The sequence below is a fragment of the Papio anubis genome, chromosome 1 (assembly GCF_008728515.1).
Source record: "Papio anubis isolate 15944 chromosome 1, Panubis1.0, whole genome shotgun sequence".
Classification (NCBI taxonomy): Eukaryota; Metazoa; Chordata; class Mammalia; order Primates; family Cercopithecidae; genus Papio; species Papio anubis.
This window is the reverse complement of record NC_044976.1, coordinates 76,399,607-76,426,542: the sequence shown is the minus strand read 5'-3', so window position 1 is coordinate 76,426,542 and position 26,936 is coordinate 76,399,607. Positions and strand designations below refer to the sequence as shown.

General features: G+C 37.2%; 2 protein-coding genes across 25 annotated transcripts in view; one reads left to right on the top strand and one right to left on the bottom strand.

Moving 5' to 3' along the window:
- FUBP1 (far upstream element binding protein 1) overlaps nt 1-14,703 on the top strand; it is a 39,674-nt gene extending 24,971 nt beyond the window's left edge. For 4 of the 17 annotated variants that reach the window (XM_021943238.2, XM_021943226.2, XM_021943221.2 and 1 more), the window contains 5 exons: nt 2,688-2,816; nt 4,071-4,145; nt 9,447-9,592; nt 12,189-12,235; nt 14,484-14,703. In XM_021943238.2, coding sequence (XP_021798930.1) covers nt 2,688-2,816; nt 4,071-4,145; nt 9,447-9,592; nt 12,189-12,235; nt 14,484-14,517 — 431 coding nt within the window. In that variant the 3' untranslated portion in view covers nt 14,518-14,703. Of the gene's footprint in view, nt 1-2,687; nt 2,817-4,070; nt 4,146-9,446; nt 9,593-9,973 lie in introns of all 17 variants that reach the window. The other 13 variants (XM_031650204.1, XM_031650188.1, XR_649647.3 and 10 more) reach the window with 12 other exon arrangements.
- A 162-nt stretch (nt 14,704-14,865) lies between these two features.
- The window catches only part of NEXN (nexilin F-actin binding protein), a 53,801-nt gene continuing 41,730 nt past the window's right edge, over nt 14,866-26,936 (bottom strand). For 6 of the 8 annotated variants that reach the window (XM_017962743.3, XM_017962754.3, XM_017962760.3 and 3 more), the window contains 5 exons: nt 26,282-26,479; nt 22,728-22,949; nt 16,535-16,720; nt 15,920-16,277; nt 14,866-15,838 (listed from right to left, as the gene is read on the bottom strand). In XM_017962743.3, the coding sequence (XP_017818232.2) occupies nt 15,825-15,838; nt 15,920-16,277; nt 16,535-16,720; nt 22,728-22,949; nt 26,282-26,479 (978 nt within the window). In that variant the 3' untranslated portion in view covers nt 14,866-15,824. Of the gene's footprint in view, nt 16,278-16,534; nt 16,721-22,727; nt 22,950-26,281; nt 26,480-26,936 lie in introns of all 8 variants that reach the window. The other 2 variants (XM_017962739.3, XM_017962747.3) reach the window with 1 other exon arrangement.

The following is a 26,936-nucleotide window of genomic DNA, read 5'->3' as shown; positions in this document are numbered from 1 at the left end:
GATCTGGATTTTCGATATGTATATATTATATCCTGTACTATTCTGGCGTCTTTCCATACCCTGTAGTTTGCTTTCCATCTTGGTCAAAGAGTCATTCTTTGAAACCAGTTAACATTTATTTATGATTCTTTTTTTTCACCTGCTACCTACCTTTTAGGCCTCTTTCACCAGAGTAGTTTCAAGGAAAATATACTCAATTATGGATTACTTTCTACACATAATATATTTATCCCAAAAAAACTTGAAGTAATTTATGTAAATGAAATTGCTTGGCTAATTTCATAGGAAGTGTGCTGTTTGGAACACAGCATGATAGTTACCAAATAATCACAACTTCCATTAATTCAAGGAATGACTTGAGTTGTGCTAGGATATAGGTATGCAAAGTTGGGGTTGTGTTCTATAGCAAAAGAATGCACTCCCAGCATACCAACACTGATAGAAGGGCTCACAGGGTACAGAATATAATACTGTAAACACGAATTTTTGGAGAATGAAAGGGCTTTGCTTTTCCTCTTGTTGGCTAATTGGGATGGTATAATTAAGTAATGAGATTGAAGAGTTTGAGTAGGTTAAGAGACAGATTCATACTGGGTAACTTGGATCTGCCAGGATTGTATTTTTGAGCACTACTGGGTGGTTAGCATGATTGAGAAAAAATGATGGGAATAAGAAGTGGAAGTGGTCTTTGTATCACATGTTGAGTTTCCCACTTGGAGTAGTAGTGAAGTCACTACTATAAAAGCTGGTCAGTGAATGTGGTTGCAGCATGGCCTTTGGGCAAGAAGTAACCCATTTAAAACCAGCTGGTTAGCCCCACTCAGATTTATCAAAGGGTTACTGGGTCTCTGGGGTGGATATTGCTTATATTAGACTTAGAATGACGTAACGTTTTAATGTATGAACTAAAATATTTCTTTAAAAAAAGAGTGGTCTGTTATGGATTTATGTAGTGGTCAAGAATTTAGACTTCAGAGTCAAATAGACCTACATCAGTCCTAGTCCTACAGTTTACTAATGGTGAGATGTCAGGCAAGTTTTTGAACTCCTCTAAGCCTGTTTTCTTATCTATAAATTGATCAATGAATGAATCTTGGGTTGAGTGAATATTTAGTAAATTCTTAGTACATACTAGTTATTTGTGAGACTGGTACTTCAGTATGGTTTACACGTTTGGGTGTAGAAATAACACTTCCTAAAGTCTGTTTTATCTCAAATTCTCTGTCCAGGCATAGTGTAAAGTGAAATACCTAGATTTCTTGATTAATATACAGATAATAGCCGGGCGCCATGGCTAACACCTGTAATCCTAGTACTTTGGGAGGCTGAGGCGGGTGGTTCACTTGAGGTCAGGAGTTGGAGACCAGCCTAGCCAACATGGTGAAAACCTGTCTCTACTAAAAATACAAAAATTAGCTGGGTGTGGTGGCAGGTGCCTGTAATGCCAGCTACTTGGGAGGCTAAGACAGGAGAATTGCTTGAGAATTGCTCCACTGCATTCCAGCCTGGGCAACAGAGTGAGACACTTCATCTCAAAAAATAATAATAAATACAGATAATGACACTATTGAGATATGTAAACATCCAGGATACAAAAGCAGTACATTGGGCAATTGAGAAAAGCTTGGAAGGTGTCCTAATAACACCTTACAATTATATTACCTTGTAGTTTTCTTTTTCTAGAAATTCTCACTCCTTTTTCTCAAACTTGACTAACCTTTTTTAAGCAGCTGAGAATTGCTACTGTTCAGAATGAAAGCATAATAGAAAATTTAAAAGTTTTAATTGTATGATATTCCTAGTATAAAGGACAGAATCAAGTTTTTTTGTGGTTTCTAGAAGATTGAGAGGTCTCAAACTGTTTGCACTTCAGTTGATGTGGGAGATGAGTGAGGGTCAGTCAAGTGTAGAGGAAACATAACATAGCTAAAAGCTGAGACATGGGCATAGTGATTTCTGAAAAGTACAAGCACTGTGTTGTGGCTGGAGCTTGGATGTTAAAGAGATACAAACGAAGGGAGAGGTGAGGCTGAAATGGAAAGGATAAGCCAGGGGATTCAGACTGTTAAAGATTTTGAATGATAGGCTGTACTTAAGCTTTGACCATCCTGAAGATTCTAGAGAATGAAGAATTTCAAGTAGGATGATATCAAGTTTATAACATTCAATGTGAAATAGGATGAAATGTGGCTAATCTTTTTTTAAGATTTTTATATTTTCTCTTCATTGAAAATAAGGACAAAGTTCATTGTTCTAAAATAATTGTTTCTTTCTTATGCAGGTTAGCCCCTAGAAATGTTTTTCTTAAGTCATCTTCCAGATAGAGCTGTTTGTGCTTGAGGCGAAACCAATTTAGAAAAAAACAAGGGCACAGGATGGTTTGAGACAGAGCATTGGATTTGGAGCCAAAAGACCTTTATTCATATCCCAGTTATGCAACTCAGTAGTTTTTAACCTGGGAAAGTCACTTGGTCTCTGAGCCTTGGTTTTCTTTAATAAAAGCTGATGGTAACAACAAAAATAATAGAAAATATAAAAGTTTTCATGTACTTTTTTTTAATGTTCTAGTTAATTTTGGGAGCTGTATATTTGCCAGAGAGCTGGGTGTGTGTGTGTGTGTGCGCGCGCGCGCTCGTGTGAGAATTACAGACTTCAACATGCAAACCTTGAACTTTCATTTATTCTAGCTAAGGCAGGAACGGATCCAAATTCAGCAGCTTGGGCTGCTTATTATGCTCACTATTATCAACAGCAAGCACAGCCACCACCAGCAGCCCCTGCAGGTGCACCAACTACAACTCAAACTAATGGACAAGGTAACTAAAGAACTTATATGTGAAAGTCAAAACTTGTGCTTGGAATTATATATGAAGTACATCACTGTATAATACCTAAAATTTCTGACATTATTTAATTATAATTTAAGCAGACTTTTCCTTTTTTAAATTGTTACCTGGAAATAGTTTCAAACTTTCATAAAAGTTATAAGAATACCAGGAGCCACCCATATAACCCAGCTGTTAATGTTTTATCCCTTGTTTACTCTAATACCGTCTATATCATACAAGTGTATGAGTGTGTATTTATTTTAAATATCCATTATAATTAGTTCTGAAGGAAACTAATTATATCCAGTATAATTAGTTCTGAAAGAAATCATTTAAGACTAAACTATAGACACAATGTCCTGTTGGGTACTTCTTCAAAAATATATAACCATCATACAGCCCTCCAAATCAGTAAGTCAACATTAATATATTAAGCTCTTTATATCATTATGGATTTCTGATTTTTGCAATGGGTTATATTTTTTGAAGATTTTTATAATTTTGATAATCAGATTATCCTAGATTTGGCCAGTCAGGGAGTATATTCAGGGTGGTGCCTATATCCTTTTGAAATATCTGTCGTTATTTTAAGCACTTCCATACTGTCTGGCACAGTGAGATTGTTATTTTGTGTTTTATGGGCTCCAACCCTTAAGTCAGCTATTTCTTCAAGGAGCTCTGATTCCTTTTAGTAGAGTATGGTAGTTAGAAACAAGACTTGACTATGCTTGTTGCTACTGAGGTGTAATTGCTTCTAACTTCTTTCAGCAGACAGAACTAGGAAATATATTTACATACATGCATACCTACATACACATGCCAAAAAACACATAAACATTGATATGTGTATATATTTTTTAAAACTATGTTCATATTACGACATTCATTTCAGCATTTTGGGGTTTTCAAGCCTTTTCCTTTTCTGTACTTGTTTACAAATGGTGAGAAACCTGGTATCCTCAGTGTATCTCCTTATTTTACATACATTTACTTATATGTTCGACATAACCAGTCTTCCAAACAGGTTGGTTTTCTTTTCTGTCCACCACCTCTGTACCCCCAGTACCTTCTATCTTTGGCACCAGTAGGGATGCCACCACCACATAGTACCTTCCTCCTACCCCTCACTGTCACATTGCAGGCCCCTGCCAGCTCCTGCACCCAAGGAAACAGCTAAAATTGCCTTTTAAAAACTTTAATTCTGTTTTTCTGTTTTGTTTTGTTTTGTTTTGCTTAATCAAGGAGATCAGCAGAATCCAGCCCCAGCTGGACAGGTTGATTATACCAAGGCTTGGGAAGAGTACTACAAGAAAATGGGTATGTTTTATACATTTCTTGAAAATACATAATTAAATTGAAACACAAGTTATTCTCTTCAGGAAGAGAATAATTGAATAAAATCACTGGACTCGTAAACATACCAAGACAGTTGCAAATTACAGTTTTTAAATTTGTGGTTATATAGCAAGGAAATATTTTTCTTTCTAATTGCATTTGTCAACCAGTTATTTATTGAAACTAGAAATTTCCTCACTGGCACATACAGTATTAACATTACTATACTTTTGACAATGACAGTTATATATATAAGTCTGAATGACATAAGGTTAAATTTTAATGTGTCAGGTGAAAATGGATTGTGTGTGATACCATTATTTTTGCTGCAAGATAAGCAGGTAAGAAGTAATCTGTAGTGAGGGAAAGTAACTAAGTGATGGAACCAGAATCTGGCTTCCAAGAGGGTCTGAGTCCCAAGCTTGTCTCCCAAATTTGTCTCTTTAGGGACCGTTTGGAACCTGGTACTATACTTCTGGACAAATCACTATGTTTCAACTGCTTTTGCTCTTTAAAAATTATTACATACCACAGCTAGATGTCACAAACGAAAACTAAATTGGTAAGCTTGGTTATCCTTCACTAGCAGAAAAAGAATCTATAGGTGGTAGTTTTGTCATAAGAGATCGGTCTACTTGGGATTCTCAGTGTAAATTTCAATGTTTTCTTTGCCAAAGAATGTTTCTCATTCTCTGCAGAAAGAAAAATTTCCAGAAGGGTGATGATTTTAATCTTCTAGGTGTAAAATTATATATACTTGATGATAAAGATGTTCTGCACAACTGGTTTCTTTTTAAAGAAAGAAAAAAATTGTTTTTCCTCATAGAATGGCTTCCTAGGAGAGTCATATTCCATCTATTTCTGAGACTATAACAGATTAATATATGTTTTTGTGACGTAGCTTAGGCAGATCTACAGTAGCTAAAATTCCGCAAAAAGAAACTTTTAACTTAAAAACAGCATACTCTGATTAAGGTTGGTTACATAATATATTTTCTGAACTGGGATCCTTTTTAGAATGAATAGGGATGCTATTAATAATCATGTCCTGTCGGGCGCGGTGGCTCAAGCCTGTAATCCCAGCACTTTGGGAGGCCGAGGCGGGCGGATCACAAGGTCAGGAGATCGAGACCATCCTGGCTAACACGGTGAAACCCCGTCTCTACTAAAAATACAAAAAAATTAACGGGGCGCGATGGCAGGCGCCTGTAGTCCCAGCTACTCAGGAGGCTGAGGCAGGAGAATGGCGGGATCCCGGGAGGCGGAGCTTGCAGTGAGCAGAGATCGCGCCATTGCACTCCAGCCTGGGGGACACAGCGAGACTCCGTCTCAAAAAAAAATAATCATGTCCTGACAACATTGTGGTCAGGACCTGTAATCAACTTAACTTCAGTGAAATAGCGTCACCATTTTAAAAGACTTGAGCATGAGCCACATGCAGTAGCACACACTTGTAGTCCCAGCTGCTAGAGAGGCTAAGGTAGAAGGATCCCTTGAACACAGGGGATTGAGGCCAGCCTTGGCATCACAGTGAGACCTGATCACATGTTTGGGTTAAAAATCTTCAACTTCTATTTTCTCAATGGGTAATGTTCCCTAGATATGGTCCCTAGTTATTAAGTTATTAAGTAGGTAAAAATAAAGGCTTGTTAATGGATTTAGCTAATTACTGAGGAATGAGTTTGACTTCTGTGCTTTATTTTACCTTATTGATTATTTGTAATATGGCCCTTAATACATTTACTGTTTAGTCTTTTATGTTTTACTTTTTTATGTTTTACTCAAAATGAGTGGGTGGGTTGAATTCTGATTTTTATTGTTAAGGGAAGAAATTCTAATTTTCATTGTTAAGGGAAGAAATTGTCTTTATTGTCTTTAATTTTTTTTTTTTCACCATTTCCCTGCCAGCTAGAGATACTATGCTATACTGTCTTAAATCCTCTGTAGGAAAACATGGCATAGAAATAATTAAATAATAATACTGCATGACTAAAGAACCTCCTTACCCCACCTTTTCTATCGTTTTTCTGTAGTACCACAATAATCACCTGTTAATTTTATTTATTTATTTGAGAGGGAGTCTCACTCTCGCCTAGGCTGGAGTGCAGTGGCATGATCTCAGCTCACTGCAATCTCCGCCTCCCAGGTTCAAGCAATTCTCCTGCCTCAGCCTCCCAAGTAGCTGGGCTTACAGGCGCCCGCTACCACGTCTGGCTAATTTTTTTGTATTTTTAGTAGATACAGGGTTTCATCATGTTGGCCAGGCTGGTCTCAAACTCCTGACTTCAGGTGATCCACCTGCCTCAGCCTGCCAAAGTGTTGGGATTACAGGCGTGAGCCACCACACCCAGCCTCACCTGTTAATTTTATGAGCAAAATAGATTAGTTGAAAACAGATGTAGGTTAAGTTTTCCAAAATTAGGTTTATATTTTAAAACAATTCTAAATTCCCCAGGATAACACCAAACTAAGATAATTTTTTTTTTTTTTTGACATGGAACCTCTGCCTGTCGCCCAGGCTGGAGTGCAGTGGCACAATCTCGGCTCACTGCAGCATCCACCTCTGAGGTTCAAGCAATTCTTCTGCCTCAGCCTCCCAAGTAGAGAAAATCTTGATAAGATTTCAGAGAGTTATAAGGAATGGCAGCAATCTAAAGATGGGTATTTTTAAAGCTAGAATAGAGGGATTTTTTATAAGAGACCCTTAAGAGAACAAGCAGGGTTTCAAAGTAGAAAGGAGTAATTCTTTTTTGGAAAAGTGAAGACATTTGAGAAAAGTTTGACTTAAGGAAGGCCCTTATAATAAGGACTGATGTAGTAGACTCTGAACCCTTAAGAATCTGGTACCTTAAGCCTAAAGGAGGGTAGAGTGAGACTTGTAGGAAAGGTACAAGTATATAGGAAGACAACTGAGTGTGAAAATCTATTCAAGCAAGGCTGACTCTTAGGCTATAATAAAATCTTACAGGCTAACTGTAGAGCAAGTCTTTTATCTTTTGGATGAAAGAAATTTAAGGCTAAACTTTATAGATTATAATTATAAAACTATAATAAATATTAGATAATGTTCTACTGAAGTGTAAACTCAACTGTCTTGAATCAAACAGTAACTAAGCCATGATCACACCACTACCACTGTGTTCCAGCCTAGGTGACAGAGCAAGACCTGTCTCAAAACAAAATCCAGTAACTAAAGAGAATAATAAGGGGAGCAAGGTAAGGCAGTACATGTCTGAAAGGGCAAGGAAAGAGTTCTTTAAAGTCTAAAGTGTTTACTATTAGCTTTCCACAGGGATATAGGAGTTTGCAGAGGTTGTAGTTTTTTAAGGGAACATTGATGGAATTTTCTTGATGAATATGCCTGTTTCTACCATCTTACATCTAAAATGAGTAACTCTCACAGTGGGTTTAAAACCTGAAGAATATTGATTGCTACCTTGATCAGGTTTGGTTTCAAGTGTGCAGCTTGTAAGAGAAAACGTGTGGTTTTATTGCTGTTGTTACACCAGAGTATTTGGCAGTTTTTTCAATATTGAAACCTGTTTCCGATTTGCTTGAATTGTGTCTTGTAAGAGGCAAATGTTCCTCTTTGATTAACAGTTCTTTATAGAAGACAGGAAAATATGAGAATTTTTAATAGTCTATGAGAGTTCTCTGTTACCCAAGAAAAGAGGGTTTGTTTCATGCATTTTTAAAGAATCATAAATCTTAAATTCTTTCACTCAGTTGCTTTGATTCTGTCACCTATTTTACAATGGTGATGGACAGGTTTCTGAAACTAGGAAATTGGCCTTGTTGGCAACATCATACAAACATAAAAACAGCTTCCTATACGTCCATGCTCCAGTACTTTTGTCTGTGGTAATTATTTCACAAAGCCAAGTGAGTTACAAACGAAATAAAATAGTGCTTAAGTAGAGCAACTGAATAGGAAAACACATCTCTCTTCTCAATTTTTTATTTAGAAAATTATATACCTTCAGAAATTGGGGAAATTAGGTACCACTCAGCTTCATTCATCATTTTTATAAAGTTTGCTGTATGTGCTTTATATGTACGTTTTTCTGTATGAACCATTTCAATGTAAGTTGCAGACAAGACAGTTGGCTCTAAAGAAACTCAATGTCTGGGCACAATGATTCACGCCTGTAATCCCAGGACTTTTGGGAGACCAAGGCAGGTGGATCACTTTAGCCCAGGAGTTAAAGACCAGCCTGGACAACGCGGCAGAACCCCATCTCTGCAAAAAAAGAGAAAAATGTCAGCTAGGCATGGTGGGCTTGTAGTCCCAGCTACTCTAGAGGCAGAGGTGGGAGGATCATCTGAGCCGTGGGAGGTCGAGGCTGCAGCGAGCCATGAATGCACCGCTGCACTCCAGCCTGGGTGGCATAGTGAGACCCTGTCTGAAAATAAATACCCTCAATAGTATCACAAAAATACAGACTATATTTAAATTTCCATAGTTGTCAGGAATATGTCTTTCGTCATCTGTGTGTTTTGTTAAATTCAGAGTGCATTCAAAGGTTCGTGCATTGCATTTCATTGTTACATTTCTTTAGTCTCTTAATTGAGCCAAGTCATCTCATTTGGAAAAAGACCTGATCGTGAAAGCTGAGTTATGTGTTTCATTGATCTTGTTCTTTATTCCTTGTCACGTTACTTTTAATACCATTGTGTTGTAATTGGAATAAATTATTGATACTTTTAACATCTTACTACTAATCTCTGTGTGTGTGTGTGTACATGTACATGTACATACACTTTATAGGTTACTAATGAGGAAAAAGTCTTGGCTAGGTCTTAAAATAATAAAATCTTTAAATCATTGCAATTAAGTGGGTTTTTTTGTTTTTAATTCTGGAATCCAATCAAGATTATGCCTAAATCTTTACCTTCCTTAGCTAAAGCAGTGTGGATTTGGGGTTGATTTTGTTTTTTTACTAATAATGACGCTCTAGAACTAAACATTATGATTAATTATAAGGCAAAAAGAAAATAAAGAGCGTTTTTTTTTTTTAATTTTAGAGTAGTTTCCTGACACTACTAATGAATATTTTAAATAAAACAGGAGTAATTCTGACCCTCTGTGCTTTTGTCTTATGATTGTAATTTAATATTAAAATTTAGGGGGGTTTTTTTAGGTCAACAAGGGCAGACACAAGATTATTCAAAGGCTTGGGAGGAATATTACAAGAAGCAAGGTATTGTTTTTACTGGAAATGAGATGTTGGACTTTTAATTGTGGTTACAGCAACAAAATTCTTTTTTTTTTTTTTTTCAAAGGTCAAGCAGTTCCTGCTCCGACTGGGGCTCCTCCAGGTGGTCAGCCAGATTATAGTGCAGCCTGGGCTGAGTATTATAGACAACAAGCAGCCTATTATGCCCAGACAAGTCCCCAGGGAATGCCACAGCATCCTCCAGCACCTCAGGTATAATGTAATTGCTAATTTGTTGATTTCTACTCCAGTCTGTTTTCTGCATGTTTACTGTTTGTCTGTTTGGGAGTGTTTGCCTTTTAAATTTTTATCTGGCAAAGTATAACTATTTAAATGAAGTACTACGGTGTATTGTTTGGGTTTTTTTGTTTGTTTTTTATAATGTTTTCCGGCATCTGAGTGCTGAATATTTCTGCAATGCCTTTGATTTTAAAAATAAATTTTCTTCCCCCAGGGATTTGCAAATCATGCAAGAAGCTACCACCATTTATATTAACCAGTTTTTCTTTCTTAAAGGATTCACTCCTGAATTAGCTCCATTTCAAGGATTTTCTTTAACTTTTTGTGTATTTCTTATGTATCTCTTCTGCACAGGGCCAATAATAAGAAGTGGACAATACAGTATTTGCTTCATTGTGTGGGGGAAAAAAACCTTTGTTAAATATATGGATGCAGACGACTTGATGAAGATCTTAATTTTGTTTTTGGTTTAAAATAGTGTTTTTTTTTTTGTTTTTTTTTTTTTTGTTTTTTTTTTTTGCAAATGTACAAAATATCTATCACTACTGATAGGAGGTTAATATTTCTGTGTAGAAATGAAAATTGGTTTGTTTTTAGTATTTAGTGTAGATGTACACATTCCAGCAAATGTATTTGCAATTATGTGGTTGATGCTTTGTGATATAAATGTACTTTTTCAATGTATACTTTCACTTTTAAAATGCCTGTTTTGTGCTTTACAATAAATGATATGAAACCTCCTGTGTCGGTAAGTTGGATATGTGGGTATTTAAAGGATTCATAATTTCTTAGCAATGATAAATTAAGATACATATACACAAATATATAAGCTTTCCCCATGAAATATTGAGTTTTTAAACACTGGCATGTTTTTCCCCCCTTGCAGTATAGTGGTAGATTGGAGGATCTTTTCCATTTATTGTATTTGGCTCTTTCAGCACAAGTAATCCTGGTATCTTCATTTTTTTTCCTTCTGTTTGATTAAAAACTGCATGTGTGTACAATGATCTTCTGGCATACTTCCATTGCATTAACAGTGAAATTTCCTTTTTATACATGACCACTGTTTCAGACCTGTACTGCTGCTATAACAGTTAACCTTTCTGTTCTTAATTTGATAATACTTGATTTCCAAGACTGTTTCGGCATAACTAATTTTAAACAGTTTTCAGATAGTGAATATGAGTAGTCTAATAAGAACAGTTTTTTTTCCATGTAAAGCAACTCTTTCAATGTATATAATAGTGTGTTTCTTTCTAAATTTAGGATAGAAAAGTGAATAGTGTGCAAAAAGTATAGCTACATTGCATCTGCCATTGAAACATAAATGGGGTATGGAAACGTTCAAGCTTTTTTTTTTTTCTTTAAGCAGTATAGATAAGCTTTGTTTTGTAAATGCACAAGTCCAATCATTGAATCAACTTAATTTTTTTATGTACTTGAAGTCATTTTATTACTCTTTAACACTCATGCTGAAGTTCTGATATTTTGTTGAAATCCATTGTTTTACTCTTTGCATATTTGTTGGCTCTTTGCATATTAATATATTAGACTACATGCAAATACAGTCTGTCTTGCCATTGTCTGTTGAAGTGCAGGTTTGATCCAGCCAGTATAGAACTAGCTCTGTAGGGGTGAGGAGGACTGTGCTGTGTATCATCCTTGATTGTGTTCCTTCAAGGAGCATTGCACTGTAAGTACATCAGAATGACAAATTGATGAACTGCAACAGTATCTTTTTGTCAATGTTCCACATAATGCAAATGCCATACTTTGTGTGAATATTATGTTGGAATACAGTGCTGATATCTTGGAAAACCATAACTGCTTCTTAATTTAACATAGAATAATACATAGTTCTGTATTTTTTTTAAAGTGAGCTTAATGGGTAAGTATTTTTTATATGCTTTAGCTATAGCTAAAGAAAACTGATACTTAACAAAGTTGAATAGTATTATTCACTGGTGCTCCTGAAATATTGTTTTTCAGTGTAAAATATGCATATATTCTATATTTAATATGAAAGTCTTGAAATGTATCAGACAGAAGGGGATTTCAGTTTGCAAATAATGAGCAATGTAGCAATTTTAACACATTTCATAATTATATATTTTGTCATTGGTGGGGAGCACCATTTGTTGTTTTGAATATACTTTAAAGGAAGAGGTACAAGGACATAAATGTTGAGATTACCTACAGGATGGAAATAGCAGTACAGTTCATTATAGATATTTTGAAATGTTTTTGATTGTTTTATATAACCTAGAGTGACTTCCCTTACCCTTATTTAGATCTGGATATATAGTTCTAGTTTGAAGTTTAATAGTTAAGGAGTTAGCTATTTGTTATCTTTAAGAGTAGGGTATTGACGTGAGCAATTGCAGTATTTTGCATGATACTGTTTTATAGATGACCTTTTAGGAAAGTGGTGCATTTATTAATTGAACTGAAGAAGTAGTTCAGTTGAATTCAGTATCATAACTCACAAATTGGAGGCTGTTGATTTTGATTCATTTAAGGTTTAAAATCTTTATTAATTGCAAACAGTGCAATTATTTATACTTCACAGTGCCTTCCCAGACCTTCCACCTTAGGTTCTGCTGCAAAAAGCACCAGGTAAGCACAACCTAAGGACATATATAAATAAATATTTCAGTACATTAATGTTGTCCCTGTGAGGTTTTTGTGGTTGTGTATTCAAAGGCAATCTGCTACTGCTTCCCCAAAATGTATTTTGTTATTTTATGCTACCATCTTAGTGGAAAGTCTGTAAGTTGTTAAAGCAACTGTTTACATTTCTGGGTAATGGTTTTTATTTTACTTTTTTTTTTTTTTATTAAGACAAGAAAATGATGAGTAGATTGCTGCAGTAATTGATCTACATCCAAATCTTTTTGTATTTTTTCCCCAAATATAGAAGTGTTAAGATTAAGAAAGGACAATTACACAGTTTTCAAGATTTAGGAAATCACTTGTTCAGAAACTTCAACAGCCTTCACAATCTGTTTTATATGATGGACAGAAAATTTCTTTGCCCTCCAAAACTATAATTTCTTTATTTTTTTCTTAAACTGTAATAATTCAGTAAGGATATTATGGGTTACAATTTTATTATGATTTTTTTCTGAGACAAAAGTTATATGCTGAAAAAGGAAAAAGTTATAAGGCAGTATGTTTTGATAAAAGGCATGTGCATCAGTGAAATGTTAACTGTACAGCAAATAACCTTTCATAATCTGTAGCAATCAGTATTTTTCTGATTTAATAATATTTTAATAACTGACGCTGCATTTATATAATTTTTTTGCCAGTTTAAAATGTTTGTGTGTTTTTATAGATGATTTTAACTGGTACATATTTTGAGTTAAGATGAATGTATGAAAGCAGCATCTTATCAGTTTTGTTTATTCAATTTCTAAAATGTGCTGATCCTTTTAAAACTCCTGCTTATCTCTGCAACAAAGAAAAATATTCAAAAATACTGCCTTCATTTTCACACACAGTGCTGAAGATGCTGCAAGCACCAAATCATAGCTCATAAAATCAGGTCCTGAGATAGTTACCCATAAAGAGGAATCCTTTGAGTGTATGCCATTGGTGAGCCGATGAGCATGGACCATAGAAGGGCTCAATGTAGAAGGTAAAATTGGCAAATCATAATTGAGAAATATGAAATGTATTCCCATACATAATATGGTATAGGGTGTAATGTACCTGCTTTTGATCACTTTTCATTTTAAAGTGCTATTCACTTGATCTTAAATGTTCCATGAACTGTTAAATTTCTTAAGTTACATAGTTATTACACCACATTTATGTGTATGTTATGTTTTAATAGTCAATGATAGGTATGTAAATATAAAGGGACTCATTGAAACTTGAGAGCCTGTCGAGTTTTGGTTAGTTGTAGATTGCATTTTTATTAAAAAAATATAGATAGATGAATGATAATAGATATTGGGGCACTGTTTCTGTCTCATGAGAATTCTTTTATTCATTACCATAAGCCTTCACTGATAATATAAGCATTATTTTAAATGACGCTGGTCTTAAATCTGAAATAAATGGAAAGCAGAAAAGGTGAGCCAGTTGATTTGAATGCATTGGATATTAGTGTTAGAAACAATGTATAGTTTAGATTGAAACTGAACTGACTTTATTTAGCACTTAAACAAAAATTTGACAATGTTTTTAGTTTTTTTTTTAAGACAGCTTAGTGTGGTGATACTTAGAATTCTATGGTTTGATGTTTCTTTTAGAAATGAGAAGTATAGTTTTATTTTTTAATATCAGAAATGGTTTTAATACTAAAACTAGTAATTTAATACTAGTTGTTTATAAACATTGTAAAATATATCTTTTAAACAAATTATCTTAGTAGTTAATTCATAAGGGTGGGTTTGGGTAGGAATAGCAGAGTACCTTCAGAGGGAAAGGGGAGTAATTCAGAAGTGATAGCATTTTATTTGTTTGACTACTCTGCCAGTAAAATCAGCTCTACTTAGAAAGTTATCTGTTGTGTAGAATAATGATGTAGAGTTTACTAATCAGTGAGGATGTCTTGTTTTTATTTTCTGCAAACTCTGCCTCACTTTAAAATGCATTTTAACAATACCTAATTAAAGATAATTTTGGTTCTGAAAATAACCTTATTTTTTGTTGAGTTAGTGACTTCATTTTTCTTGTCACAATATAAGCTTTTGAGGGATTTTTTTAAATTGGTGCTTTTAATAAGCAAATCCCAGGGTTTTATTTTCTTCAGTGATACCCCTATAGAAACTCTTAAATGTATTTGCGCATATATATATATTTTTTCTTATGCATGCTCGATGCATTTTCGTCCTGAGAAAAATGTTCTCTACAGAAACTACCCGTGTGTAAAAAGAAGATTGGCTTAAAATGGCTACTGTGATGGGAACAGTGTCTTAGGGAGATGCAGCTTGGACTTGAGGTAAATTGAATACTTTACAAACTGTGGTTTAGAGTTTGCTTTAATGACATTGTATGTAAAAGGTCACATGATAGCTGTAATTTTGTATTCATTATGGTTTCCTCAATAAATAAATGTACATTGATGAATATTATAAGGGAGTGCTTTGTGTTTTTTTATACACATATTACTTGGTAAAATTTTCTACTTGACTGGGTTTTTTTTTAATGCTTACTGTAAGAAAAGATGATTTTTTAAAAGTTCTAATGATAAAGGGGTACCATCTGGTTGCACAAGTCTTAAAATACAGAAAGACTTTTAAATACAGAAGTTACTTTATTTGGGTTCACATTGTAAAATAAAATTGTCTTCCAGAAAATTAAAATATAAAACAACTTAATAGAACATAATAGCTAATTATTTACAAACTCATTTTAAAGACTAGAATTTTAAATTGAAGGTTGTTCCACTTTTTCCCTAAGTCTGATACACTTAGATCTTGAAACCTTCAGCTATGTTGAAAGTGTTTTCTCTTCTGTGAACTATTAATACAAAGTTTTTTTATTAAAATATAATTTGCTCAGGCAGGATCACATAAATTTGCTTTATAAATTTAATTATATATTACGTTCGAAAAATAACATGTTTAATATCCTCAACACTCAACACTGTATAGGCAGTCTTTCTTAAAAGTCCTTTAATTTTTGTTTTTCTCCATGCTCCTCCCCTTTTCCTCTAAAAGGAGTGACACTTTTCCCCACCCCGCTTCAATATATCTGCTTCAGAAAGACTTTGAAACAACCACCAAAATGGTATACTACTAAAGAAAAAGTCCACTCAAATTGATAGGTTCCAAATTAATTATCTCAGCTATTTCAGCCTAATTTTAGGTGTAAAAAGCTCAGAAATGCCATTCCTTCATGCAAAATAATGTATTCTACTTAGGGGTGTGTGTGTGTGTGTTTTTAACATAGTTGCTGTAAACGTCTATGGGAAATACACAGCCTTTATAATAGGTTCTGACAGAATAATTAATACCCCCCCAGTAAGTACATTTTATTGACTGTTACTGCATAATAGGCGATAAATCTGATGCTTATTTGGAAAAGAAGAAGGCATTCTTTAGATGAGCTGTGTTTTGAAGACTGTTACGAAAAGGAATAAGAAGTCAACATAGTGGCACTCCTGGTTTCCTTTTTTGGCCCCACCACAGAAAAGATGGATGTAGTAAGAAAGCTGGAGTGAAAGTAAGTTCCAAGGAGAGGGAAGGGGAGCCTAGTAGTCATCAGCTAAAAAAGAGAAGAAGAAAAGTGATTTTAAGGAAAAAAAAAAATTAATAAAATAAAAGATAAAAAGTGATTAATTCTTACTTTCAATGGTAAGAATACAGGTACTAGCTGCAGATCCTTTATTGTTGACTGCTTTACACATATACTCTCCTCCATCTTCTGGGAAAGTTTCTGGTAAGTAAAGGCAGTAAGTTTCTCCCCTTTCAATATATTGATAGTCTTCTCCATCCTGCAATATTTCTCCTTCAAACCACCATGTAATTTCTGGTTTGGGTTCTCCTGTTACTTTAACAGTAAATCTGACTGGCTCACTGTCTACAACTGACGTGTTTTTAAGAGGCTTCTTGAACCATGGAGCTCCTGATCTGGTTTGCTCTTCATCTTCAGTAGTGGAGCCATTCATGATGCTACCTTCTTCCTCCTCCTCCTCTTCTCTTTTCTATATTAAAATAAATGGATTCAGGTTGGCATTTATAATACAGTATTTTCAGGGCAGCGATTTAGTAACAATTTTGAAGTGAAATTTGTTTTTTAAGTAAAGAACATAAAAGTATGCCTACTACAAAGTGTACTTAACAGTACATTCCAGTGACTTGAAAGAAAGCTATTAAAACATTTTTTTTAACCCACCTAATTATAAAACTATGGGTTTTAAGAGGGCATCTTTGGAAAATAAAGGATATGTAAGCCTGGTACCTTTTGTAGTGCTGCATCAATTTCCCTTTGTTCAAACTGCATGCGTAGTAACTTTTGTTCTTCAATTCTTCTTTGTTCTTCTTCTTCTCTTGCCTTAGCCATTTGTTCAAATCTAGCTTTCATATTCACTTTGTGAGTAAATGGAGCCTCGCTTTTTCTTGCAGGCCTAACATCAACATCATCTTCCTGCAAGAAAGTGGGCCAAGATTAACAATTGCTTGCCTTCTAAAAACAAAGTTTCTAAAGTTGTTGCTTAGAAGCACAAAATGATTAACATGTTTGTAATGCATATTTTGGCTACACTGCAGACACTCAGATTTTTTCTGACTCCCCAGTTCAGGAAAAGTGATAGGTATATTTAATGAAGCATTCTCTTAGTTATAGTCTTTTTCTCCAAATGTCACTGGGACATTGGGACAACAATATCACTGGGATCCCAGCCCGTCTGTCCTACCAACTCTGCTTGGTTTCGATAGCACTTAATTGAAAAAGGTCAGAATACTATACATTCTAAATAATTGTTAAAAATACTCCCTTGATTCCCGTAAGTCCATAATTCCCTACTACATAATAGGAGAAAATCTGTTCTTTCTCACTTACTGATTTTCCTTTTTTACCCTTCTTAGAACTACGTCCCTGTGAATTCCATCCAAATAATGTATTAATGGTGAAATGGCAGGGAAAGGGTGTTTACAACTAACAGAGACAACTGTTGAAAGAGGCAATGACTGAAACATGGGGAAATCACTAAGTAAAATACGTTTATGTCATCTGAGGGGTGAGTTGGAAGCCATGGTAATAATCAAGGGAGTGATTTAAGAGCATAGTCTCAACTATCAAATACTGTGTCTAGGAAAATAATAATTTGGTAATGATAAGGTCTTTTAGAGCAGTTTTGGTGGAGTGGGGTTAATGTGGGTAGTTAATTAATGGTTTCTAAAGTACTTCAGTTGTAGTTGACTTTTGGTTTCTAACTAGGCATTTGTGGATCTAGTTGGAAATCTCACCATTTATATTTCATAGTACCATGAGGAAATTGCTTCAGGTTGCCACATGCAACTAAAGGGAAATTTGAAACAAGTGCTAGTTTAATTGTCTATATAAGAAAAATCTTGGTTCGGGTGTTTCACTTCAGTTTGAGGTGTTGCACCTCACACCTCATACCTCGTACCTCTCATTTCCAATGAAAGGAGTAGGAGGTTAAAAAAGTTGGATGGTTTTTCTGGCTCTGCATTATATTTTTTATTTGATGTTGGAAAATCATGGGACATCAGACAGCCTGCTACCTGATGCATCGATTCTTTTTTGTGCCATTATTTACCTTCAGTTGATAAATATAATGCCTGACTGGTTGTTGCTAATGAATGAATGAATGAATGAATAGCTTCTTTTAAAAAAAAATTATACGTGAAAGACTAAGAAAAATACATGTTAAACCATGATTTGCTTACTGTAGTTTTATCTGAACAGACTTCTGAGACTTAAATTTAAAAAGGACCTCTTTGTTCACAGTATACACTTTTTGTTGTTTACCAAATGAACCTTTAAGATGGAATATTTCAGCAGGTACAAAAATTGCTATTCTGAGTCCCTCCCCGTTAATAACTTGCCTTTCAGATTTTAGCCTGTTTGTGCAAATTCATAACTATTCATTTAGCTGCCTCAAACCTGCATTTAGAAAATAAATTTGAGTAAGTAAAATAATTTCTCTTGAGCTGAAAATTTATGAGCAGTCCTTCAATCAAGTACAATTGTCAACTTTTCTTGAGCTCCTAAAAAGCCAGGTTAAAACATATTTCTGGGAAAGAAATCTAAGAGAGTAATATAAATGGAACTCTGTAGGTACATTCTTTGTAGGGCATTGGCACTCTCAGCCCATGAATGTTAAAGTCAGCAGTTAGGCGGTGTATTTTCCTTGAGATACAATAGGGCATAAGATAATTTTGGAGTAGACTTTATTAGAAACTCTAGAAATTCAAACGTTATATAAGGCATTTAAGTACCAAATGAGGGGTGCATGTTTAAGTGCTACAGGAGCTGAGATGGAATTCTCTGATTAGGTAAGGTTATATAAATGAGTTGAGCCTTGACAGAATATAAACATTTTGAAGACACACTGAACGTTGATATTTCTCGCTCTGTCACCCAGGCTGGAGTGCAGTGGCATGATCTTGGCTCACTGCAACCCCCGCCTCCCGGGTTCAAGCTGTTCTCCTGCCTTAGCCTCCTGTGTAGCTGGGATCATAGGCGTCTGCCACCACGTCCAGCTAATTTTTGTATTTTTAGTAGAGACAAGTGTTTCGCCATGTTGGCCAGGCTGGTCTCGAACTCCTGACCTCAGGTGATCCGCCCACCTCGGCCTCCCAAAGTGCTGGGAATTACAGGCATAAGCCACCACGCTCAGCTGTTAACCAGTTTTTAAATGCGAGTTCAATCACTTTTAACCCAGAAAGGTATGATAGGAGGGACTTCATTGTCCTCCAGAGGAAACTCCATTCAGGATATTCTGATGGGGTATAAAAGTTCAGCCATGTCCTAATATCACATCCATGTATGCTAGAGTAACAGCAATAAAATAAGAAGTCACCTATCTTATTTTTGTTTTTCTTACCTACATATTTTGTAGGTATAGGTATGACTGCTAAGGTTTCACTACCAGTAACAAAAGGAAGTAAGTGCATGCTGATTGAACTTTTCTTTACCTTCCATGTTACACCTATAAATACTGATCTTTGGCCATTCATCCACTAAATGTTGATGTTCTCCAGAGTTTAATTCACTTTCAACAATTAACTTTCTAAGCAGCTTTATCTACTCGTACTTTCCATTGCTATCCATAAAAGTTAGAATCTGCTTCCCTCTCACCTTAGTTCAGGACCTTTGTTAGACTGCCTTTACCTTATCCAAATATCGCTCAAACTTTACATGCCAAAACTATTCACCCCAACTCCCCAGACCTGATTTCTCTATAGCATCATCTAGTTATCCTGAAGTAATGGTAGCCCCCTCCGCAACCAACTGCCCCAAAAGCAACCTATAACCCTTTTTTGTCTGTTTAACTTCTATCCATACCAGAGTCTAACCTAGTTTTGTTAATTAGGTCTGTTTTTCTCCCTTCGCCCCAACTTCATGCCTGTCTTCCAGTTCATCCTCCATGGTCCCAGAATTCTTGCATAAACCTAAATATTTCATTACTCTGACCTAAAGAGTTGATTATTAACATTGTTTCCCAGATCATAGTTTCTGCAAGATTTAAAAAGACCTTCATTAACCAGCCACAACTTATTTTTACAACCTTGTATCCTATCACTTATTCTGTGAACCTTGCCTTGTAGTCCTTTGAACCTGTTTTCCATTCCCCAAATACATTTTTACAACCTCTGAGTTAATTGAAAGGCTTCTCCTCTATCTGGAATGCCTCTCCTCTTTACTTGTAACTTTTATTCAGCCTTCACACTCACCTTAAATGTCACCTTGGCCCTGTTAAACATATCCTAGGTATATTGACTCCACCCAGTTTGATTCTGCAATAACTTCTATTATAGTACTTACAATAACGAGAATTTTTTTCAATCATACGTCATTAGACTGAACTTTTTTTTTTTTTTTTTTTGAGACGGAGTCTCGCTGTATCGCCAGGCTGGAGTGCAGTCTCAGCCTTCTGAGTAGCTGAGACTACAGACCCGTGCCACCACGCCCAGCTAATTTTTGTATTTTTAATAGAGATGGGGTTTCACCATGTTGGCCAGGATGGTCTCAATCTCCTGACCTGGTGATCCACCGGCCTCGGCCTCCCAAAGTGCTGGGATTACAGGTGTGAGCCACCGCGCCCGGCCGTAGACTGAACTTCAAGGTATGTTATATCCACGTATATATCCCCAAAACAACAGATCCAACATGTTAAAAATGTTCAAAATTTTTTAGATGTTAAAAAATAGAAATGGTGTTTGCTTTTGGCAATGATGAAAAGGTTTATCTACAACTAACCTAGGCCTTAGGCTTGTATGTCACACAAACTTAGGTGCATTTCAAATTGGTTGATGTTTCACAGCATCTCCGTTTGTCTCAAATAGCTTATGAAGCCTCTTCCAAACTAGTCTGGTTTCCCATATTGTTACTATATACTCTCACTATTCCTTCCTCTTTCTTCCTCTCCATCACCATCCCCAAGTCCTGCCAGTTTTGACTCCTGCATACTTATTTGTCCTTTCCATCCCAGCCCTAGTTCAAATCCCCAGGCCTTCTCTGACCACCCTTTACAAAACAGTAACACATGCTCTTATTTCTCTTACTCTGCTTTATTAATCTTCGTAGCTTTCATTTGTTAACCACCTGATAATTGTTTTCCACCCCTCCCGAGCCCCAACCCATGTATTAGATTCTAAACACTATATGAACAGGGACTATAAGTTTAGTTACTGATGTCTTGTGTCCAAAGCAGTCCCTGGAACATAGTAGTCATTCAAATTATTTATTTCAGACAGAGTCTCACTCTGTCGCCAAGGCTGGAGTGTGCAGTGGTGCAATCTCGGCTCACTGCAGTCTCCACCTCCCGGGTTCAAGCCATACTCCTGCCTCAGCCTCCCTAGTAGCTGGGATTATAGGCACCCATCATTATGCCCAGCTAATTTTTGTATTTCTGTAGAGACAGGGTTTCACCATGTTGGCCAGGCTGGTCTTGAACTCTTGACCTCAGGTGATCCACCCTCCTCGGCCTCCCAAAGTGCTTGGAATTACAGGCGTGAGCTACCGCGCCTGGCCTCGAATGATTTTTTAATGTATGTATCTAAGACCACATAGCTTCAGCATGATCTAGCTATATAGGCAATATCTGACAATATCCATGCTTTCTTGTTTTAGAGACAGGGTCTTGCTCTGACACCCAGGCTGGAGTGCAGTGGTGTAATCACAGTTCACTACAGCCTCAACCACCCAGGCTCAATCCTCCCGCCTCAGCCTCCCAAGTAGCTGGAACTACAGGCATACATCACCAAGCTCGGATAATTTTTTTGTGTTTTTTGTACAGATATTTTTTGTACAAATAGGCACCCATCATTATGCCCAGCTAAGTTTTATATTTCTGTAGAGACAGCGTTTTGCCATGTTGCCCAGGCTGGCCTTCAAATGACTCAAGTGACACACCCACCTCGGCCTCCCAAAGTGCTGGGACTGCAAGTGTGAGCCACTGTGCCCCGCCAATATCCATGTTTTTAAGAATCCCTTCACATGGCATCTAAGACTCCATGATCATCTCAATTATGCTTGCATCTTCATTATCTTTTGCTGTCCTTTGCACTCGTGCATGCTTCAATAATAATGAATTGCTTATAGTCCCAATAATTGGCACACAGTTTCTTCGTTCTATCCTTTTATTCAGTCTCCTCTGAAGGCGCTACCAAATTCCCATATCTGTTTTGCTAGCTAAATGCTTGATCAAAATATATTTCTAGAATATAGGTTAAATTCTGTTAAACATTATAGGATAGGAATGCTGGCAGAAAAAAAATTTCTAGATCTCATTCAAACCAGTATTCATAATCACAGAAATAGTCCTTAAGCTAGAAGGGCTGTTACACGTCAGTGATTGCCTCTTTATTTTATGTTTGAAGGTAATTCAAATTCATGTCATCAGAATTCTCATTTAGGCTCTTCCACACTGAATTACTGCTGTAACTTTGAGCAAGTATTAGACTTTATGGGTTTCATCTAAAAAATAAAGTATTAATAATATGGAGTTTAACTTGAATATACACTAGTTCTACTGACTCAACTAAAACATATGCCAAAAAACATTATTTTAGTTGTATAATTTTTTTGTAGAGATAGGGTTTCACTATGTTGCCCAGGCTAGCCTAGAACTCCTGGATCATGTGATCCTCCCTTCTTGGCCTCCCAGAGTGCTGGGATTATAGGCATGAGCCACCACGCCCAGCCAAAAAATACTTCTGAACATTTTTGCTAGCGTGAACCATTTGACATTCACTACAGGTTTTAACACTGATAAAGGTGATTTTGAAACAATGCTAGTCTTTCAAAGTCTAAGATCTACATGTGTTTTTGCTATTTACTTCCCAGATTACTGTATACACCAATGATTAATTTTAAGTACTAAAACTTATTTCAAAGCCAGTGTTACTTCTGTTAAATTTATTATTACTGTATCATAACTATGTTAAATATAAGGATAATATACCTCATGAAAATTTTCTGCTTCTCGCTCTTTAATTTCAAGGTCAATTGCTCTCCTTCTTGCTCGCTCTTCTTCTATTTTTTTCTGTATTTCTTTTTCAGACAACTGTCCAATTTTTTCAAACTTGCTTTTTAGGTTTTTAGCTTGAATAGAGCCACTCCTTTTTAATTTGATCAGTTCTTCATATTCTCTGCTCAATCCAAATGTTTCATTTTCTTCCTCTTCCTTCAAAAAAAAAAATAATAATAAGTGTTTTGCTGCCGTTTTAGTCTCATTATGTTGCCCAGGCTGGCCTTGAATTCCTGCGTTTAAGCAATCCTCCTGCCTCAGCTTCCCAAGGAGCTGGGACTACAGGCACATGCCACCATGCGTGACTCCAGAAAAAAAAAAAAAAAAATTGAATATCAGCATACTAGTTTGTACAATAAACCATCCAGAAAAATGTGTACTATTTCTTATTTGAAACCAAAAATACAGCTTAACCTCTTCTCTAAATGCAGTGTCCAAATTTACTAACTCAAAATGGTGCTACAAATTTAAGGCATTATTGAAAACATTCTACTTAAAATACTATTTGCATCAGGGAATATGGTTAAAATCCTCTGACATCCCTTGATAACCTGCTAAAACTAAAATATTCATGACAAAATTAGCTTTTCCTAGGAGTTGCAGGAAGCTCTTTGTTAGGGGAAGCCAAAAAAATAATTGAAAGAACAGTAAGCCGGGTGCAATGGCTCACGCCTGTAATCCCAGCACTTTGGGAGACCGAGGCTGGAGTGCAGTGGCACAATCTCGGCTTACTGCAAGTTCCGCCTCCCAGGTTCACACCATTCTCCTGCCTCAGCCTCCCGAATAGCTGAGACCACAGGCGTCTGCCACCAGGCCCAGCTAATTTTTTGTATTTTTTAAATTGAGACGGGGTTTTACCATGTTAGCCGGGATGGTCTCGATCTCCTGACCTCGTGATCTACCCACCTCAGCCTCCCAACGTGCTGGGATTACAGGCGTGAGCCACCATGCCCGGCCCATCTTGTTCTTTTATTCAGATTTCTTTCCCCTGACTTTTCACAATTTATTATTACTAGTCCTTTGTAATATTTATCAAACCCTAATACCACCATATGGAATGGTAAAATACTACAGGTATTCCTGGTATACTTTTCCTGGAGAAGACCTAAAGTTCTAGGCAGAGTTTTAAAAGGTAGAGGCAGAGGGTGTCACAGTCTGGGATGTTATGACATGAAGCTTAATTTCTTTTTTTTTTTTTTTTTTTTGAGACGGAGTCTCGCTCTGCCGCCCAGGCTGGAGTGCAGTGGCCGGATCTCAGCTCACTGCAAGCTCCGCCTCCCGGGTTCACGCCATTCTCCTGCCTCAGCCTCCCGAGTAGTTGGGACTACAGGCGCCCGCCACCGCGCCCGGCTATTTTTTTGTATTTTTTAGTAGAGACGGGGTTTCACCGTGTTAGCCAGGATGGTCTCGATCTCCTGACCTCGTGATCCGCCCGTCTCGGCCTCCCAAAGTGCTGGGATTACAGGCTTGAGCCACCGCGCCCGGCCCCGAAGCTTAATTTCTTAACCAAGGGGTAAGAGAAAACGTTCCTTTATACTATTTCCACTTTTTAGACTATGTGGGGTGAAAATACACGACTCATAAGAAACCTAGACCTTGGAATATTTTCCTACAGCACATTCCTGGTATTTATTTATACATTTATATTTATATTCTCAGGGTCCGCTAGATAATTTGCCAGCCACACCTGGTGCAGAGAAGTAAAACTTCCCTTCCCACGTGCCCACTGCCCCAACCCATAAAAAACGGGCACCTTCCAAGAGATTGCAACCTCCGTGTAGGAACTCACTCGGTTCCTAGGACATAAGTTGGTGAGAGGACCCCACCAAGGTGCCTGCCAAACATGCCATACCATTGCCAGTCCAAGTCATGAGGCTACATGTTAGACCCCGACCCTGTTCATGTGTGTGTCCTGGTCCCTGGCAGGGACCAAGGCTGATGCTGAATACAGGCCCCAATTCTACCTTTCTCTTCTGCTGCCCACGCAACCCGGGCCACCCAGAGGGATAGCAGCAGAGTCCCAAGAGGGAAGAAGGTTAGGCAGGGCCTTGGGAAGGGGGCTGATGAAAACCCATTGCAGGGAGGCAGGAAGGCGGCGTGAAGCCCTAGTAAGCAAAAGCTATAAAGGGCATGCTTCATCGTCCAATCAGCTTTCACTTATATACAACACACAAATTCAAAGGTAAAATTAAGAATTTCAAGACAGTGGCTGGGCATGATGGCTAATGGCTGTAATCCCAGAACTGTGGGAGGCTCAGGTGGGAGGATCGCTTGCCAGAAGTTGGAGACCAGCCTGGGCAACAAAGTGCGATCACCCCATCTTTAGAGAAAAAAAAAAAAAAGGCCCGGCGCGGTGGCTCACGCCTGTAATCCCAGCACTTTGGGAAGCTGAGGCGGGTGGATCACGAGGTCAGGAGATGGAGACCATCCTGGCTAACACGGTGAAACACCATCTCTACCAAAAATTACAAAAAATTAGCCGGGCCTGGTGGCAGGCGCCTGTAGTCCCAGCTACTCCAGAGGCTGAGGCAGGAGAATGGCGTGAACCCGGGAGGCGGAGCTTGCAGTGAGCCAAGGTCGTGCCACTACACTCCAGCCTGGGTGACAGAGCGAGCCTCCGTCTCAAAAAACAAAAAAAAACAAAAAACAAAAAAGTGCTGGGCACAGTGGCTCACACCTGTAATCCCAGCACTTTGGGAGGCCAAGGTGGGCGGATCACCTGAAGTCAGGAGTTCGAGATCAGCCTGGTCAACATGGTGAAACCCGTCTCTACTAAAAATGCAAAAATTAGCCAGGCATCGTGGCACATGCCTGTAATCCCAGCCACTCGGGAGGCTGAGGCAGGAGAATTGCTTGAACCTGGGAGGTGGAGGTTGCAATGAACTGAGATCGTGCCATTGCACTCCAACCTGGTCGACAGAGCAAGACTCCATCTCTAAAAAAGAAAAAAAAATTAAAAATTAGCCAGACATGGTGCTGCGTGCACCTAAAGTCCCAGCTACACAGAAGGCTGAGACATGAGGATCACTTGAGCACAGGAGGTCAATGCTGCAGTGAGCCATGTTCACACCACAAAAAAGAATTTCAAGACAGCAACCTCAACATTAAACCCCAAATGCAGGGCCTTCTGAACATGGAGTCTTGTGAGTGCACAAGGTGCATGCCCATGAAGCTGGCACTGTATAGTCTACATATATGTATTGAATATAAATATGCATATTTATGAACTATAAATATAAATAAATAGTAATAGCTCAGTCCCTTGCAAACCTCGATACTTTTTTATTAAACTAGCAAGGAAGGAGTAGTTAAAGCAGACTAGAAAGTACACATAATTGTGCAGACACCTGTACCATGTAAGCACCTCATAGTAGTATGCCGACTATCGTAAAGGTGAATAATAATACAAAGTTATTATAAGGTGATATAAGTAAAATATTTAGCTAATAAATATGAGTAATATAAATAGATATTTCTTAAAATCTTACCTCTCCCATTTCCTGTCTCAGTTGTTCAAATTCTTGTTTCTCCATTTCTAGCTTATGCTTCCGTTCTTCCTCTGTTCGTCGTTTTTCTTCTTCCATTTTTTGTTTTAATAATTCTTCAAAATTAATTTCCAGTTTTCCCGGTGTAAGAGATTCTTGAGAGACTGTCTTATACATCTCTGGGGAGTCATCATCTACTACCTATTTAAAATAATTCTTTTATCACTCTGGCCAGAATTATACACACTAAAAAGGGACTATTTCTTGAAGAAACTGGGATTTCTTTACTGTTTGTTTTTAATTTTGGTTTTTGTTTTTTGAGACAGAGTTTGAATCTTATTGCCCAGGCTGGAGTGCAATGGTGCAATCTTGGCTCACCGCAACCTCCGCCTCCCAGATTCAAGCAGTTCTCCTGCTTCAGCCTCCCGAGTAGCTGGGATTACAGGCATGCGCCACCACGCCTGGCTAATTTTGTATTTTTAGTAGAGACAGGGTTTCTCCATGTTGCTCAGGCTGGTCTTGAACTCCTGACCTGAGGTGATCTGCCCGCCTTGGCCTCCAAAAGTGCTGGGATTACAGGCGTGAGCCACCATGCCCAGCCAGATTTCTTAAACAGGTTTCACACTGAACAAAAAACAAGGGGACTTAACAGCAAACA